The sequence below is a fragment of the Globicephala melas genome, chromosome 4 (assembly GCF_963455315.2).
Source record: "Globicephala melas chromosome 4, mGloMel1.2, whole genome shotgun sequence".
Classification (NCBI taxonomy): Eukaryota; Metazoa; Chordata; class Mammalia; order Artiodactyla; family Delphinidae; genus Globicephala; species Globicephala melas.
In genome coordinates, this window is record NC_083317.1 from 340,321 (window position 1) to 358,637 (window position 18,317).

The 18,317-nt window shown below is 50.2% G+C and overlaps 2 protein-coding genes across 4 annotated transcripts in view; one reads left to right on the top strand and one right to left on the bottom strand.

The window, feature by feature from the left end:
- Window positions 1-239: 239 nt before the first annotated feature.
- On the bottom strand, window positions 240-6,220 carry YBEY (ybeY metalloendoribonuclease). 3 transcript variants are annotated; one of them, XM_060297669.2, is made up of 5 exons: window positions 5,862-6,061; window positions 5,510-5,740; window positions 4,390-4,518; window positions 3,089-3,157; window positions 274-2,020 (listed from the first exon to the last, which is right to left on the bottom strand). In XM_060297669.2, the coding sequence occupies exons 1-5, from the start codon at window positions 5,862-5,864 to the stop codon at window positions 1,934-1,936; spliced, it is 519 nt and encodes a 172-aa protein (XP_060153652.1). In that variant the 5' UTR covers window positions 5,865-6,061; the 3' UTR covers window positions 274-1,933. The 3 variants fall into 3 exon arrangements, with proteins under 3 accessions (XP_060153653.1, XP_060153652.1, XP_030691526.1); XM_030835666.3 differs by lacking the exon at window positions 5,862-6,061 and adding an exon at window positions 6,074-6,220 and having other exon boundaries at window positions 275-2,020; XM_060297670.2 differs by lacking the exon at window positions 3,089-3,157 and having other exon boundaries at window positions 240-2,020; window positions 5,862-6,064.
- MCM3AP (minichromosome maintenance complex component 3 associated protein) overlaps window positions 5,729-18,317 on the top strand; it is a 44,041-nt gene continuing 31,452 nt past the window's right edge. The window contains exons 1-9 of the mRNA XM_030835661.3: window positions 5,729-6,232; window positions 7,087-8,409; window positions 8,655-8,878; window positions 11,031-11,109; window positions 11,332-11,473; window positions 12,546-12,736; window positions 15,027-15,166; window positions 16,562-16,759; window positions 17,074-17,342. Coding sequence (XP_030691521.2) covers window positions 7,188-8,409; window positions 8,655-8,878; window positions 11,031-11,109; window positions 11,332-11,473; window positions 12,546-12,736; window positions 15,027-15,166; window positions 16,562-16,759; window positions 17,074-17,342 — 2,465 coding nt within the window. The 5' untranslated portion in view covers window positions 5,729-6,232; window positions 7,087-7,187. The remainder of the gene's footprint in view (window positions 6,233-7,086; window positions 8,410-8,654; window positions 8,879-11,030; window positions 11,110-11,331; window positions 11,474-12,545; window positions 12,737-15,026; window positions 15,167-16,561; window positions 16,760-17,073; window positions 17,343-18,317) is intronic.

Consider the following 18,317-nt stretch of genomic DNA (forward strand, 5'->3'; position numbering starts at 1 on the left):
CAGACGGCACGGCTGCTGACAGACCGTGGGGCGGCCTTCTCTCATATTCAGGTCGTATTCTGTACTAAAATTCAAGGCATGTTTTCAACCATATATAAAAATACCCCAGAATTAATAAGAAAAAAGAAAGACCAGTAGAGACTGGGCAATAAGACCTGACCAGTCACCCTTCTGGGAGGGGATGCCGATGGAGAGGGCCCCTGGTGACAAGAGAAATGCAGGATGGCCACAGTGCACATGTGGACACCATCCAAGCAGAGGGTCAGGGCACACGCAGGTTGCTCGGTACCTGACACCAGGTAGCAGGACCTGGGGGCCACTACTACGGCTGCTGGTGGGGACAAACCATCCAGCCCTGGGGAAACACTCATAGGCATCAGCTATAAAGCTGGACCTCCCGCCTCCAGCTCCCAGCAGTTCTGCTCAGGCCCGTGCCCAGGAGAAAACCTGCCTGTGTTCCGGACATGACCAGAGGTTCTGGAGGGTCAGCTCCAATGGCAGGTGGTGACCTCCAAATACTCGCTGATAGGACCAGTGGGTCTCAGGACCCCTTCAGTCCCTTAAAAAGGCCTGGGGAGAGCTTTGTGGGGTTAGCTTTGGTCTTTGCCATGTTAGACTTTAAACCGAGAACGAGCTTAACTGACGACAAATAGGTCACGTGGCCAATGATTCAGGAACATGACAGGGCCCGTGTTCCCGAGAGCCAGGGAAAGTCCAGGCTCAGGACACAAATCCAGTGGGAAACACGTTTTCATGTTTCTGATCGATTTATGGGAGAAACCAAATTCTTAGAATCATAGTACTTGGGGTTTCAGTGTCCCCGAGAGGCTGTGTTTTATCTCCATGACCAGTTCAGAGCTCCTTGGAGGGTCTGTGGCACTGTGGTCAGTGCTTGGAGGCCCCGGGTTGGCTCGGCGCCCGCCCCTTCCAGATCTGCTTCCACCCGTGATGCCCGAAGCTTGTGCACAGCTCTGGATAAAGCTCTGGGGTAAACTCCTGGGTTTATTTTCATATTCACACGGCAGGATATACTGACAGGAGGGAGGCTTTCCTACAGGAGGATGGGACATGGCAGTCGGAGCTCTGCCATGCCGGGGCCACGGCAAAGGACTCAAGCACAGTCTGTGAGCAACTGCCTGACCGCGACCGATGGGTAGGGGTGGGTGATGGCAGGAGGCATGCTGAGGGTGCCCTGCGGTGGGTAGGCCTGGCCCTGCAGCCACCTCGAGGGTCAGCCTTGTCCCTCACCTTGCAGAGGCACCAAGCAAAGGCTCCAGGCCCCAGCGCTCCTGAGAACTGGATGGGACCGAATCCAGCAGGATTCCAACAGGAAGTGGGGGCAGGCCCACCTGGGCTGCTTGATTTGTCCTGAAGGGATACAGACGTGGGAGATGCCTCTTTGTCAAAGGCAGAGCCCCAGGGAGGAGGTGGCCGACACGCCCCACCTCTGCATCCTGAGCACTTGGAACTATTTTATTTACAACACTGAAAATAACATACCTACTGTGTCCTGAACAAAGAAATGAGTGGAAATTTCTCTCATGTTTTTTGTTTTTTTGTTTTTTGTGGTACGCGGGCCTCTCACTGCTGTGGGCTCTCCCATTGCGGAGCGCAGGCTCCGGACACGCAGGCCCAGCGGCCATGGCTCATGGGCCCAGCCGCTCCACGGCATGTGGGATCCTCCCAGACCGGGGCACGAACCCGTGTCCCCTGCATCGGCAGGCGGACTCTCAACCACTGCGCCACCAGGGAAGCCCTTCTCTCGTGTTTTAAGAGGCAAATTCCACTCGTGGAATTCAGCGCCTGCTAGGGCTGGCACTTGTGCAGCCCCACAGGACAGCAGTGGCCAGCAGGGACCTCCGCGCGGGGAGCCCTGACCCCGGGGGCCCGGGGCGGGGGGGATCCACTTTCCCTCCACACGGCAGCACTTCGGTCAGAAGAGGTCCCTGCTCAGGGGCTGAAGCCTGGTCCCTGTGTACCTGCTCAGCTCCTCGAGAACCTGCTTCTCCTTCTGGTACATCTGAAAGAAAGGGGCAGAAACAGGTCCAGATTGGCCCAGAGACCTGGCCTCCTCGGGCCCTGGGGTTCCCTCCCCGAGGCCCGGGGCCCCCTCCCCGAGGCCCGGGGCCTCCCACACAGCCCGAGGCAGGCCGCGGTCCCAGTGCACAGGGAGCACCGCCGTGCTGCCCGGTGGCGTGTGAACCCTGCAGCCAGCAGGGGGCTGGGAACAGGTGCTGGGGCGGTGGTCTATGCATGAAGAGGAGCGCCTGCCTGGGTCGCAGGAGAAGGGGCCAGACTGGGTGGCCCGGCCCTGAAAGCACGGGAGCGGGGGTGAGGACGGCCCCCCAGGGAAAGGGCAGGCTGGTGGGAAGCCCGCTGGAGGCTTTCCTGAGATGCTGCCTGTGTGTGGGAAGCAGTGGGGCTGAGCAGGGGAGCCAGGCGGCCACAGCAGGGCTGGGCGGGGGTGGGGTGGGGGTGGGGGGGAGCCAGGGTGTGGCCCGTGTGGACCCAGCAGCCTAGGAAGGCCGGGGAGAGGCCCACTGCCCGGAGACTACCTCGTTAAGGAAAAAATGCTTTTCTTCTATGCTGTTCAGGGAACCCATCTGATTACAAATGTAATTCGAGTTAATAAAACACAATACAGTGCATCTACCAACACAGACCTTCACAGACAGAGTAAACACTGGCAGCCTTCCAGGAAACAGAACTTTACCTAACAGGTCTGGATCAGACACCCGCACGCTCTAGATCCCGTTTCCATTGACAAATACCATCACACTGTCTCTTGTAAAGGTTTTTAACTTTAAGCCATTTGAATTTTATAGAATTTATGGAATGTAGTGTCTCTCCTCAGACCTTTCTTTCAACAGTGAATAAACAATGCAGTTAACAGCATTTAGAGCGTCCAATATTTAAGACAAACACTGTCTTTTTTATAAAGCAGGCATGATAAGTTCCTTATTTCACTGCGCTTCTCCATTTGGTTTTCATACTTGACTGCAAGGGGCAGGTGGTGCAGCCCCGGCTCCTGGGGCCTCAGGCTGCAATGCCCCCCGTGTGTGTGCTGGGGACAGGGGATGGCTCCTACCTTCTGCCACTCGGCCTCCGTGCTGTGTGTGAAGCCCAGCAGGTGACAGAGCCCGTGGGTGGCAGTCACCTGTCAGAACAATTAAGAAGCTGCCTCAGGGGGCGGTCAGGACCAAGCCATGAGCCAGGGAGGAGGGGCAGGAAGTCAGGGAGAGCTCAGTGGATGCCTGGTGGGAGGTTAGCAAGCTTCCTCCAGGCCCAGGCAGGGCTGTGGGCAGGTGGTGAGGTCACAGGGGTGGGGTGTGGGGAGCGGCAGTAGGCCTGGCCCGTGGCAGGATGTGGAGATCAGGACCTCCTCTGGGGTGGGGAAGGGGCAGACGGGTGGGTAGCTGTGGAGACACGGAGGACCAGGGCAGGGGAAGGGGGAAGGTACCCCGGGCTGTTAGAAGGTGCCAACGTGCACCTGGGCACCAGCTGGGAGGACAGTGGCTTGGCCTGGCCCTGTGCCGGGGGATGAGGGCCCTAGGAGTGTGGGCTGGCCCTCCGCTGGGGGCAAGAGAATCCTCAGGAGGTGTGGGGGAGTGGAAGAGGTCCACAACTGCCCCCCAGCCCAGAGCCCCCAGGGGTGCACAGCTGCTGGCCACAGAGATCCCAGAGCTGAGACCTGTGCTGACTAGTCCTGTCTATGCTGCAGTTGCCCCAACTCCCAGGGAGAAAGCACACCCTCCTCCTGGCAGCACCCTGACGCCTGAGCACAGGGCGTCTCGCTGGGAAGCTCTAAGCTCTGCTTCAAGCCTCGGAAGCACTAGGCTCCCCAAAGATGGTAATTCAGGGTGTGGCTGTTCGGCCAAAGGAAAACACCTCAACTGAACCCACAGGAACGTTAAAACACGACTCAATCAGACACCACTTTCCAGAACACTCCCACCGCCCTTCGTGGCATCAAGCTGAGGAGACAGACCTGAAGGTCCCGGAGGCCAGAATCCTGCCTGCTTTGGAAAGTTCGGTAAGAAGCTCGCGCAGCAGGTCCGAGCTGGCTCAGCACAGCCTGCTGATCTCCAGAGGTGAAGCTAAGAACAAGGCTGCTTTTGGGGCTCCCCCTTCGGTTATCCACGTAGATGCGCCCTGTCCTCTCCCCTCACCCAGCGGTGCCATGGGGCACGCAGACCCCACGGCCCAGGCTCTCCCCTCTGAGGGATGGTGAGAGGGCGCTGCCCCTGCCTGTGGGTCTCCCCCAGTAACCTCTGTCCTACATGAGGACGGTGGTGTGTATGCCCGTGTCGCCTCCACCTCTTCTCATGGCCTGGGTGGAGGACATCAGCCTTTGCTTTGCCAATCGGGATCTGTCATTTCAGCACTTACAGTCAGGACGTCATAGTAATCTTCATTCTCTTTGCAGTGCTGGAAGATGTACTCCACCCCCAGGAAGATGTCTCCTAAATCATAGTCGTCTGGGAACTCAGGCTGCGGAGTGTCCCCTGCCTTCAGGCTCTGAGAGTGAGGAAACACACATTTGGGGAACTCGACCCCACAACACTAACCGACCGCAGGCCCGGTTCACCCCGAAAGGCCCTGCGCCGCTAGTCCCAAGGCAGACAAGTTGGGAACGTGGCAGAGACACTGCGCACGACTGACTGAAGATGTTCCCACCCTGTCAAATGAACCTTCCATTTCTTTCATCCTTCCTAAGGCACAACCACCCAGCTGCCTAACTTCTATGGAGCTAAATCACCACATCGATACAAGCTTACATTTCTGTTTTTTCCAGTTGTTGTTTTGTCCTAAACAAATAATCTTTCTCATTTTCCCACAAAAAGACCATAAAGACCAGTGCATTCAGTTGAGGCCTGTTCACACTAAGCCAGTCACCTATGGCTTGATATTTAGGGTGTTAATATTTTTACTTCCTATCAGGGAAGACGATAAGTAGATACTTTAATACATTTTTATGTTACACATTGAACATTTTATTTTCTTTCCATTTATTTCCTTAGGTGTGACACTAGTGGATTAAACAGTAATCAAGATTTACTTCAGGAACACTGCCAGATTGCCTTCCGAAAGGGCTGCCTCAGTTTATGCTGTTACGAACAGTGTGGGGAGCCTCGGATCGATCGTTCACATAACATAGGTAGTGACCTGATATCACGGATTTGTTTAAGATAGTCACCCAATTCTGTCCTTTTACTCTCAGAGTTATTTAAAAGTTTTCAGTCTATACATACACATTACTGAGTCACACTTAAAACTGCAGAAGCACTTTCTCTCTAATTCACTGATACAGAACGTGGGGTCAGGGCGGCAATCACCTCCCCTCCTCCAGCGATAGGATCTGATCAATAGGGGATGGTCACACGGTACTCTCTCATTTTGTGTATATTTGAAACTTTTCAAAGTAAAACTTAAAATCGTGTCTGTGGTATAATTAACAGGGATTTACAGAGGAAGGTAGGCCAGACAGGAACAGGAAAACAGTTTTTACCTCGTAAAATGGAAAGGAAAGCACATCTGTTGGGGTATTTTTGTCTCTGTAGATTCTATTAATCTGCTGAATCTTTCTGTTGTCGACACAGACGACCCCCAGGTCGAACCTCTGCACCCCCAGGGCTCTCCGCACCGCCTGCACCTTCTCGCGGAGCCGCGCCCGCCTCAGGGGCACCGCCCGCTGCAGGTTCCTCACAACCAAGCTCATCGCGGCCGGAGCCTCTGCGCCCTGTAAGAGGCAGACGAGTCAGAAAGCCATCCTAAATTCTGCAGAAACACCCGCGCGCACACACTCCATTCATCCTGTTTGGTGGAATTCGTTGAAAAACGTCATGGAATGTGCCTTTCACCATAAGGAAGCCATAACTCGGAAGGACGTGTACACGCTGTGGAGTCAGGCGCGCCAGACAGACGTCAACAGCCACTAGGAAACCGGGGCAGCGGGGAGGAAGGGCCCAACGGTGAAGGAGTGCACCGTGGGGGCGGGGCGGAGAGCGCCTCGTCGGCTCCGGGCCGCCCGCGGGGAACGCCCGCCGCCCCTCTCTGGGGAGGAGGAACTTACCGGGCGGAAGCCGGCGGGCCCGGGCCTGGACGCCGCGTACCGGAAGCTCCGCCGCCGCCGCCCGGCCAGAAAGCGGAATCCGAGCGCGTCGGGGCGCAGGCGCGGGACGGACCGGAAGTGGGGCCGCGTAGCTTTCTGCTCGCTGCGCGCAGTGAAACGGTGAGTCTCTGGCTGTCGCGGTCCTTGCGGGCGGCTCCTGCCCGGCGCCAAGGGGCCGTGGGACGGCGGGCGGCGGCGTCCCTGAGCCGGATGTTGAGCGCGGCGCGGGGCCTGGGCGGGCGGACGTCTCCCCCTTTCCCGCCGCCGCGCCCGTGTCGCTAACGGAGGGGGGGGCAGGGGCGCGGGGCCAGGGACGCCGGGAGGACACTGGGGGCGCGGGGGGGAACACAGCGGGTGCGGGGCCACCCACCGCGCCGCCCGAGGTTTGGCTTGCGCTGCACCGGTGCCCCTGTCCCTCGGCGGTCTGGGGTGGGGCAGCCTCTGCGTGAGCACTCTTGTTCTTCAAGCCAGCTCCTGGGGGTAATCGCCCGCGTGTAAAAACGCAAATTATTTCTTTGTCTGGAAAGAGTATTTGGAGCTCTGGTTACTCGGAGAAAAATTAGACGGGAGGAAACACTGAAACACTAATGTTTTAACAGTGTTGCATTCTAATTCTCTGGCTGTCGAGATTGAAAGACGTCAGAAACCTCCTGTCTTTAAGTTGAGAAGAGTAACGGCATGTATTTTCATATTATTATTTGAGGTTTTACCGTGAATTTACCGATTCAGTAAAATGTTTTGAATTTTTGTTTTTAGACGATCATGCTTTAAAGCTCCGTAACAAAGTAATTTATTTGTACCAACTTCTACCCCGCACTCAAAACCAAACCAAAACAAAACACAACAACCCCACCAGTTGGCTCTCAGAAAATAAGAATACTTAGCCCTTTGCTTTACCTGACATGTGATTAAAAATTCTTTTCTTAGTCTTCCAGCACTACATAGCTGTGATGGTCTGAATTTTTGTCTTTCAGCGTATTGTGAAGATGAGCGGGGGGGCTCCCTAGCTGAACAGATCGTTTGCGGATCTACTTTTCTGCGCGTATTTATTACCTGCCAGTAATTGGATCAGAAGATGAATCCAGCTAATCCTTTCAGTGGGCAGCAGCCTAGTGCTTTTCCACCATCTTCCAGTGGTTCCATAGGGACGTTTCAAGCTAAGCCACCATTTCGGTTTGGTCAGCCCTCTCTTTTTGGACAAAACAATACATTATCCGGGAAGAGCCCAGGATTTTCACAGGTGTCCAGCTTTCCAGCATCTTCTGGACAAAGTCCTTCTTCTTCAGTGCAAACATTAGGATTCTCCCAAACCTCAAATGTTGGACTCTTTTCTGGACTTGAACACATTCCGCCCTTTGTAGCTACCTCTGGGTCTTCAAGTTCATCTGTGCCTGGAAACCCAGGATTTAGTTTTAAATCACCCAACCTTGGAGCATTCCCAAGTACTTCTACTTTTGGACCAGAGACTGGAGAAATAGCAAGCTCTGGTTTTGGGAAAACAGAATTTAGCTTTAAACCTCTGGAGAATTCAATGTTCAGACCAATATTGGGGGCTGAATCCGAGCCAGCGAAAACTCAGAACCAAATTACTTCCGGACTTTTTACATTTTCCCACCCAGTCAGTAGTGGACATGGGGGACTGGCCCCATTTTGTTTTTCTCAGGTGACGAGTAGTTCAGCCACCAATTCAAATTTTACCTTTTCAAAACCAGGTAATAATAATTCATCATCATCTGCCTTTACTTCTGCTTTGTCAAGTCAAACTGTGGAGGAAGAGAAGAGAGGCCCAAAAGCACTATTTGGAAGTTCTAATAGTGGCTTTACTAGCTTCCCCATATCTTCTTCAGGGTCCTTGGGTGAACCCTTCCCAGTTAGCAAAACAGGTGTCAGACAAGGATGCGAAGAAGCTGTTTCCCAAATGGAGCCACTTCCCAGCCTCATGAAAGGACTGAAAAGGAAGGAGGACCAGGACCGGTCCCCCAGGAGGCACGGTCATGATGCAGCAGAAGATTTGGACCCTCTGCTGAGGGGCGATCATCCTCCAGATAAACGACCCGTCCGCTTGAATCGACCCCGGGGAGGCACTTTGTTCGGTCGGACAATACAGGATGTCTTCAAAAGCAATAAAGAAGTAGGTCGTCTGGGCAACAAGGAATCTAAAAAGGAAACTGGCTGTGCCGAGTCTGGGGAAAATGACCACTTGGCCGTCCCAGGAGGCAGTCAGTCTGTCCTGGCACCTTCCCGGCTTCCAGGTGTGAATAAAGAGGAAGAAACTGAAAGTAGAGATAAAAAAGAAGGTGTGTTCTAAAAATGTACAAAGTACGGTAAATTCTGCTGGCAAGTTCTTGGTAAATTTCCCTGGATGTTAGTTTGAATTTCGTAGTAAACCCCCTGTAAACATTAGGGATCCTAACATACCATAGGATCTCAGAGCAGGTCTTACATCCATGAAAATTTCCTTTGCTCTTACCTGGTTGATGCCTCCTATTGTTTGAAAACATTGCATCTGATACATTTCTGTCCCCGTTCTCTGATCCCCTAGATTCTCTAAGAGGAACTCCTGGCCGTCAGAGTAAAAGAAGTGAGAGCACAGACGGTCTTGGGGGCTTGTCTCCTGCTGAAGTCACAGCGATCCAGTGCAAGAACATCCCTGACTATCTCAATGACAGAACCACTCTGGAGAACCACTTTGGCAAAATTGCTAAAGTGCAGCGCATCTATACCAGGCGCAGCAGAAAGCTTGCAGTGGTGTATTTTTTTGATCATGTGAGTACTCCGACAAAGTTAAAGTGAACTCTGTCACTTTAAAACCTGTTTTTTAAAATCTATCAGTTATTTGCTTGCTAGAATTTAGAAAAGTACTCTAATGTCTTCACTTGGAGAGATTGGAATAGCATTATCTATTTCATAAGTTAGAGTCATTTGTGAGAAGCTTGCAGTCCCCACTGAGTGCGGTGTTCAGAAACGCTGGGCGAATGATTCCCGCGAGGTCACGTGGGAGTGTCCCTGTAACCACATAGCACTTTTTCAGGCTTGAGTTTTCTTGTTTTGTTTTTGATTTTGCTTTATGTGGTTATAGTACATGATCACTGTAAACGTTCAGAGCAATGCAGAAAAGGTAAAATCTTCTTGTAATCCCATCCTCCAGGGAGAACTGCTGTTAATCGCTTATATACCTTGACTTTAAATTTGTGTGTGTGCACACACGCGCATAACACATTGGTTGTAGGGAGCACACTTACATGAGCTGCTCACGCTATGTAGCTTTATATATCTTGTTATTTTTTCTGAATATTCTTGTGGGGAAAAATTATGTTCTATAAAAATTTACAAAGCATGTTTTCATACTTTTTTAAATGATAGAAGTATTACCTGTCAACATAGGGAGAAAACCCAGAAAGTCCTGTGGCAGGGGGCACAAAATCACCCATAGTTCTATCCTCTAAGATATCAACTATGAAGATCATGGTAGACGTCTTTGTAAATATATAGTCACGTTGTTTTTACGCACATGGGGTCACAACCACATATACCGTTTGGTAAGCTCTTCACGTGGTAATCTTTAGTAGCTTCTGAAATCCGTGAACAGTGTAAATGAGAATGGGGTTGTTAAGTGCTACATGGCATTCTATCCTGTTTACCTACTTGGCTAACTTTCTGTTTGTGGACATTTTTGTGCATATGTTTCTGAATATATCCTTTGTTTAAATTCCTGAGAGTGGAAGTTCTGTGCCAAAAAAGTGTGCAGTTTTAGGGGGGTTGCCATTTATTCCCTTCTGTTGATTTTTTTTTTCAATTTAGCAGCATTAATTATGTTCACAATGTTATACAGCCATTACATTGTCTAGTTCCAGAACTTTTTCATCCTCTGAAACAGAAACTCTGTAACCATTAAGCAGTAACTCCCCATTCCTTCCTTCTCCCAGCCCCTGGTGACCTCTCATCTACTTTCTAGCTCTATGAATTTGCCTGTTGTAGATACTTCAGATAAGTGGAATCATGCAATATTTGTCCTTTTGTGTCTGGCTTATTTCACTTAGCATAATGTCTTCAAGGTTCATTCATGTGGTTGTATTTCATTCTTTTATTCCATTGTATGGGTGTTACCACATTTTGTTTATCTATTCATCTGTCCACGGACGTGGGTTGTTTCCATCTTTTGTGTATTGCGAATAATGCCTCCATGAATATGGTGTGCAAATATCTCTTCAAGACCCTGCTTTCAATTCTGTTGGGTATATACTTAGGAGTGGAATTGCTGGGTCGTACAGCAATCCTCATTTTTTTAAAGTTATTTTCTAGCTATTGCAATGCGCTTTTTCTTCCAGCTGAACCCTAAAAAAATACGTAAAAAATAAAATATATAAATACATTGTCATTGTAAGCAGTTCATTGATAATGGAAAGTCGGGTTCCTTCATCACCCCCATCTCTCCCGTTAGAGCAAGCACCAGTAATCTAGCGTGGTGAGTGTTTTCCTAAACATTTTCATAGGTACATCTATAGGTATACTAACATATAGTTGGTTTTGTGTATGTATATTTTATGATAAATTGCACCCCGTGGGTGTCATTCTGCAGCTTCCTTTTGGGTTTAAGTGACTTGGCAGTCTTTCTGTTCCCGTATAGTAAGTCAGCTGGTGAGACTCATCTCACCAAATGCCAGTAAGGCCAAGTTTATGGGTTCTATCATGGTAAAGTGATGAATTTCGAAAAGGAGAAGGGCAAATACATGCTTGTGAGACAGGCAAGGTAGGTGAGGGCTGTGGCTGCCGGGGCTGAAGGCAGATGGTGTGGTCAGAACATGTGGCTGGCAGAGGTGTAGCTCCGCTGCACAGAATTCTGCTAATTGCATTTGAGAGCTTCATTTCCTTTGGCCTCCTGATGTCCTCGTACTTTGTGTTGTGGACTGTTTTCCAGGCATCTGCAGCCCTGGCTAGGAAGAAGGGGAAAGGTTTGCATAAGGATATGGCCATCTTCTGGCACAAGAAAAAAACAAGTGAGTTTTCAGTTGATCTTTGCACAGTCTCTGCTGCTTTGTGTGCAAGGCCTTCGAGCTTTGAGTGGGGTGGGGGTGGGGTGGGGCTGCCTTGTAATATTTCCTTGGGATCCTTTGTAACATCCTGTCACAATTACAATATTACTTTTTCAAGAAAAAGTAAAGTCCAGTGTCGAGTGACTTGTGATATCATAAACTCTGTTCTGACTCTTGTGTCCTCAGGTCCCAACAAGAAACCCTTTTCCCTCAAGGAGAAGCAGCCAGGTGACGGTGAAGCTGGCCCGGGCACCGAGGACACACCCTTTCAGCACTCCCCTCTTGGCAAGCCCGTGGCCAGGGCTGCAGCCGGCAGCCTGAATAAAAGGTGCGGCTGGTCCTTCCGAATGCCTGTTTTACAGGGCAAGTGGGTTCTGTGACTTCTACTGTCACTAAACAGGAGGGATTTCATAGCCATCATGACAACGTGAAAGGGAAGCGGGTGATATGCTGACACCTAAGGAGGGGCTGAAGGGTGGGAAGAGGGCCTGCAGAAGGGGAAGAGGGAGGCGGCCCTGAAAAGGCCCGGGCGCCTCACCTCCCGCAGTCCCACAGCCCAGGCAGTTGCTGTCGTCAGCCCGTCTGACGTATACGTGTATAGGTAATCACTTTTCCCCTTAAAACGTCTAATTGGCTGTAAACCACGTGTTCCTAATAATCGCTTCTAGCAATTGTTGTAACTGTGCAGCCGTGTGCAGCTCTCAGGCCAGGTCTGGCACTCGGTGTGCACTTCAGAGACCTCCCCGTGTGTGTGGAATCTCTGTTCCCGAAGGCTCCTCCCTCCCTCCCTCCCCTTGGCTCCTGGCCTCAGACTCCCGTGTGACCTCACCTTCCTTTCACATGAGGCCTGCTTCTGTTCAATCCTTCACATATTTTGGTGAATGCATAGTTTTCCTCACGTTTTGCAGTCACCAGTTTAGTTGCGGATTTGCTTTTGTTTTTTCCTTTCCTTACATCTTCTTTGACATTCAAGTTCATGGAATGTTGAAAGCCAGCTAGAACATGGGGAAGCTGACAGAGAATGCCCGGTTCTTTTTAGTACCTCCTTCTACTGAAGGGGAGCTGTGTATGAAAACGTGTAGGCATGGTATTTTCTCATGGCGTTAAAACGTTCTTTTATTCCACTGTTAGTTTCATTTCTTTGAGATAGAAGTCGACAGATAATTCATTTCAACTGTTTAAATGGGCACATCTCACTTTTGAAGAACACGAATTATGCGCAGTATGGGTAATGCCTTCACGTCATCGCCAGTGTCGTCAAGGCGGCCTCTCTTCAGCGCTGGCCTTCCCAGCTGTAGAGGAGCGCAGGGTATCTTGGAGGATAAGGGAAGTGTTCGGATGTGGAAATGACCCGAATGCCTGATGGACACACAGCTCTTAGCATGTCATCTTCCTTGTAGCTCTCCAGTGAAGAAGCCGAGTCTTCTGAAGCCCCCTCAGTTTGAGGGAGACCCGTCTGACGAGGGCTCCGAGGGCTCCGAGGGTCTTGGGCTGTGTGTGTCGTCTCTCAGTGCCCTGATAGGTACTGTGGCTGAGACATCCGAGGAGAAGTACCGCCTGCTTGACCAGAGGGACAGAGTCATGCGGCAAGGTACGGGCTGCGACTCGGCTGAGGCGGTCTTCTCGGGAGCCACGAGGGAAGGGGTGACTTCCGTCCGTGGGCTCCACTGCCGTTGAGTCTGCACGTATGATCTCTGTTGCTTTCTAGTCTCCTGAGGCCGTGAATGTAGACGTGGAGATAGTGCAGATGTGTTTGTAATGTAATTTTGTTTTCGGAAGAAAGGCAACAAACCATTGATCCACGCTAGATTAAATAATTTAAAAGGGCAGTTTTTAGATATTGAGAAAGCACACATTAAAAAAATAAAAACTTCCTATTTAACAGAAATCACCACAAATAAAACTACACAAATAAAAGATGTCAATCCAGGGGAAAGTCTGTAGCCCATCACAGACAAAGGGCTGATTTCCCAGGTACAGAAAGCCCTGTAGAGTCAGAATGAAAAAGACCAAACCCAGTAGAGAGACGGGTGAGGTCTGAGAGGCTCAGAAAAGGAAGTGTCAAGAGCTCTTGGGACTTCCCTGGTGGTCCAGTGGTTAGGACTCGCTGCTTTCACTGCTGAGGGCCTGGGTTCAGTCCCTGGTCGGGGAACTAAGATCCCGCAAGCTGCTCGGTGTGGCCGAAAAAAAGAGAGTTGGCTCTTAAACATGGAAAATAGAAATGGGAAGATGCAGATGCCCTTGGCCCGTCACACAGCATCGAGTGATTGAGAGATGCAAACCACACCCGCTAGGGCGGCATCTCCCCATCGGGCCCCAGCGCTGCATCCTTGGGCAGGCTGCTCCCGGGGAGACAAGTTGGCAGTGTCTTCAGGCTTGGGGACACTCACGCCTTTGACCCAGAATCCACTTCCAGGAGTGCGTCCCACCAACTACCCCACCACGTGTGTACGATTCACTCACAAGGTTGTGATGACAGAGATTGGAAACTGTCCATACAGTGGGATTCTAAATAGCCTGAAAGAAGACTGGGGTTTCTTTATGGAAAAATGATCAGTATTTATTGTGAAGTGGAAAAAGCAAGGCGTGGGAAATGTCTACCAGTTGTGTACAGAAAAGGGGGAAGTGTGTGTGTGTCCGTATATACGTAAGCATACTTGCCTATGTGTGTGTAAAAGTCATGGAGGTGAGAAAGGATCGCTCACGCTGATGGTCAGGATGGGAGCAAGGCAGGGGGGCGTCCCATCTTGGACATCGTTGCACCTTTGGAACGTTGAACCACGCAAATGTATTTAAAACCTACTCAAAAAGCAAGTGTCCTATTAACACTAAGCAATGTGTGCAGTGACCCAAAATAAAACAGCGCATGCACCCTTCTTTGCAAACATTTTTCAAAAGTAAGTTTAACCTGTAGGATTTTCCTCTCTGGAGAAGCTGTAATGGAATAATCACAGTGTCTCCTTAACACAGTAATAAAACCTGCCATCATACGTTATGTCATTAACATGTGATTTTTGTATTGCAAAAAAAAAAAATTATTACTAGATATTGGACTTTTTAAAAATAAAAATAAGAGGGCTTCCCTGGTGGCGCAGTGGTTGAGAGTCCGCCTGCCGATGCAGGGGACACGGGTTCGTGCCCCGGTCCGGGAAGATCCCACATGCCGCGGAGCGGCTGGGCCCGTGAGCCATGGCTGCTGAGCCTGCGCGTCCGGAGCCTGTGCTCCGCAACGGGAGAGGCCACGACAGTGAGAGGCCCGCGTACAGCAAAATAAATAAATAAATATAATAAAAATAAGATGTGAATGTTTTAAATTTTAGGTTGTTGCATTCCATTTCATTTAAAAGATACTTTTGTTAACTATTTAATTCTGTGGGTCATCATAGTGGTTTATTTAGGTCAGGACCCAGCTAACTTCCATTATGTGATTCCTGTTATACTAAAAACATGATGAAATACTGAGAGTTTTAGAATACTGGCAAATTTTGAATATTTTCATTTAACAAATTGATCCTTTTAACAAAAATACTGTAGCATGATTGTGTGTCATTGAGGTCATTATAAGAGCCATAAACACCCACGTGTGTGCCCACACCCCCCCCCCCCCCGCCCCCAAGAGTGCCCTGAAGGTCTGCGATTGTTGGAGACCCATCTGGAGAGGGGAGAAACCCTGGAGGGTCTTCATGGGCCTTGATGGCCTGTCACCTGGTGTGGTAGGCTGTGCTTTCCTTTCTCTAAGGCCCAGTGTTTTTAAAATTTCTTTCTTTTCCTTTGTGGTTTGATGTTTATTTTTATTTCTCCTTTTATCATTATGAAAGTGCACTTCTCTGACTTTCTAGTAACTGTGTGGTGCATTCTTACTTTTTACTTGGTGCCTTCAGCTCGGGTGAAAAGGACCGACTTGGACAAAGCGAGGACTGTTGTTGGGACGTGCCCGGATATGTGTCCCGAGAAGGAGCGATACATGCGGGAGACCCGGAGCCAGCTTAGTGTGTTTGAAGTGGTCCCAGGCACTGACCAGGTAGAGCGCCACGCCCCCAGGGTGCTCGCCAGGCTGCTGGCCGTACTAATCACTGGGGTGGAGGGGCGTGTGCAGGGGAGGGAAGGCTGCACTGGTCCTTTCTGTCCAAATTTGGTCTGGTGTTTACTTTTCTAGAGGGCAGTGGGGATGTGCTATGAACAGTCGTGTTCCATTGTCTGCATTGTGAGGTGTGTAGGAAGCAGTCTTACATAAGGTGACTGGACCATATGGTTCCCTAAACAAATAGACACAGATTTGTTTCATAAATTAAAAAAAAATTTCCCCATTTTTTCTTTTCACAGTTTTATTCCTGTCCTTTTTTATGCTTATATTTTGTGCTTTTGAGATGATGCTCTAGGTATGATTTTGTATGAATCTTTTTCACTTAACATTTTATAGGAGCATTTTCTTTTGTTATGGTGAAGTCTTAGTAAGCATTCAAAACTTTGAATGTAGGCATATTATTTGATTATGTAGCTCTGTCCAAACTCCCCATTTTGCAATCATTAGGCTGTTTCTGATTTTTCAGTGTTATTAAGAATTCTGTTGGGCATACTGTGTGTAATGCCTCTAAGGTATTCAGCTTCCTTCCTTCTGATGGATCCTGCGCATGAAGTGCTGTATCAGATGTGTGACCTTTCTTAAGGTTCCTGAATATGTGTCAGTGCACGTTCCCAATTGTTTCCCCAGAAATCTGCACCATTTTAGATTCTTTTGCTGTTAATTTTGCTTCTGCTCCTTTCCTGGCCGGTGGTTTCACACAGCTGCCTCCGCCTGACTCAGGGTCCCCAGCTAGGCAGCAGCTGTCAAGGCAAAGGCCCAGCGCTCCTGCCCCAGGAGACGGTGATGACAGCTCACAGCCGGTGCCCAGGGCATGGTCTTCTGGGCGTCTCTGCTCCACCCTCAGCCGCACCTCTTCAGCCTCTTCTTGCAGGTGGAAGATGCAGCTCCAGACTCTCGAGGGCCTTCCCCAGGCCCTGCTGCTCCCCTGCCTCACCTCGCCCTCCGCACTGCCGGCTCCATTTCTGGTCCGTGTAGACTTAATCTGGTGCTTGAGCGTGGCTGAGATCTTTTAGAATCTTTAACGTCCTTTACCTGTCACACCTCTGTGCTTGGAGCCAAGCAGGTGTGTCTTCACTAAAATTCCTCTGTGTGTTGATGTGATAGCCTCTTATCTTCACTTCTTGTCATGTTTGCCAAAAACAAGTTTCTCTATTTTGTCGTTGAATTTTAATTGTTACCTTCAAAGAGAAATTTTACGTTTTAAAATTGTATTCTGTAGTATTGACCTTATTTAAGCGTGTGTGTGTGATTTTCCCCGTTTTCGGGCACAGCAGCTGGGAGGCCGGCCTAGCACCTGCCACCCAGCTGCTCGTCTCTATTCCCTGCCCTCAGGTGGACCACGCGGCAGCCGTGAAGGAGTACAGCCGCTCCTCAGCAGACCAGGAGGAGCCCCTGCCGCATGAGCTGCGTCCCTCGGCGGTGCTTAGCAGGACCATGGACTACCTGGTGACCCAGATCATGGACCAGAAGGAGGGCAGCCTGCGGGACTGGTACGACTTCGTGTGGAACCGCACGCGGGGCATACGGAAGGTATCAGCCACTTGTGAAGTCCAGAGTGAAAGTGAGAGTTCTTGTCATTTTACTCAGTTACATTTCATCCGTGACAAAAAATACTGTTACTTAAAATCATTACAAAGTCCTGTTAAAATGTACTTCATGGGCTTTGTTTCAAATTGAAATCTGAGAAATTCAGGTAATAAGCATGCTTTTTCTAATAGTTGATTCTTATGCATGGGAATATGTTAATGAGATCTATGTGTATACGAGGAACGTGTATGTAAGGTGTGTGCGTGTGTGCGTACAGCGCATGTGCACGTGTAATCTTGCGCCTCACCCGTGTCCAGGACATCACTCAGCAGCACCTGTGTGACCCAGTGACGGTGTCTCTGATTGAGAAGTGCACCCGGTTTCACATCCACTGTGCTCACTTCATGTGTGAGGAGCCCATGTCCTCCTTTGATGCCAAGATCAACAATGAGAACATGACCAAGTGCCTTCAGAGTCTGAAGGAGATGTACCAAGACCTGAGAAACAAGGGCGTGTTCTGTGCCAGTGAAGCGGAGTTCCAGGGCTACAACGTTCTGCTCAATCTCAACAAGGGGGACATCCTAAGGTGAACTTCCCAGTTCAGAAGCCAGCCTAAGCCATAGGGAAAGGCAGAGCTTAACCAGGAAGAGAGCACTTAGGATTAGTGGTGCTGGGAGCACTGAGTTTTCTCTGGTGTCGGACGCTGGGACGTTAGTGAGAAAGCTGGGCTCGGCTGTGCAGTCCCTGGAGCTGAGCCACTGGGAGCAGAAGGCTGGGGATGCCTGCTGGCACCAGTGCATCCAGAGTGGGCCCCAGGTCCTTTCTGAGGACAGGTTCTCCTTGTCAGTGGGAGAGCACGAGGAAGGAATCTGCTGTATGAGCAGAAAAGGCGAGTGAACTAGGACAGGAAAGCTCAGGGTCCCCTATCAGAGCTGCCAGCGTGTTGCCTCGTGTACGTGTGCACACAGACCTCGTCAAACGTCTAAGTCACAGGGCTTCCCTGGTGGCGCAGTGGTTGAGAGTCCGCCTGCCGATGCAGGGGACGCAGGTTCGTGCCCTGGTCTGGGAAGATCCCACATGCCGCGGAGCGGCTGGGCCCGTGAGCCATGGCCGCTGAGCCTGCGCGTCCGGAGCCTGTGCTCCGCTACGGGAGAGGCCACAACAGTGAGAGGCCTGCGTACCGCAAAAAAAAGAAAAAAAAAAGGTCTAAGTCACAGGAGAGGAAAAAGTCGTGTGAAACAAATGCTAAGGGTGGGATATTAAGAATGAATCTTAAACCTTGGCCTGATCTATCTGGAGACATTTATATGAGAAATATGTTAGAGTCCACTAGCCTTCCGTTCCTGTCACTGGTAAACTGGGTCCCCAGTTTCCCTTCTTTATGCTGAAACTCTGTCAGCTTGCAGAATGTGTATGTGTGTGACTGATTTTAAATTAAGCCTTGGAGATAAACTAGGGAAAATGGCTGTGCAGTCTTTTCGTATATGATAGGCATTTGTCCCCTACCTTGAGTAATTCTTGAATAATTAATAATTGTTTTTTTTCGGCCACACTGCACAGC

What these genes read in the sequence shown, in the direction of transcription:
- YBEY (XM_060297669.2), bottom strand. An exon ending in TTTCCTTTCCATTTTACGAG is followed by an intron (nt 4,519 to 5,509) that starts GTAAAAACTGTT and finishes CCTCACTCTCAG; the next exon opens with AGCCTGAAGGCAGGGGACAC. An exon ending in CGGAGGCCGAGTGGCAGAAG is followed by an intron (nt 2,021 to 3,088) that starts GTAGGAGCCATC and finishes CCTTTCTTTCAG; the next exon opens with ATGTACCAGAAGGAGAAGCA.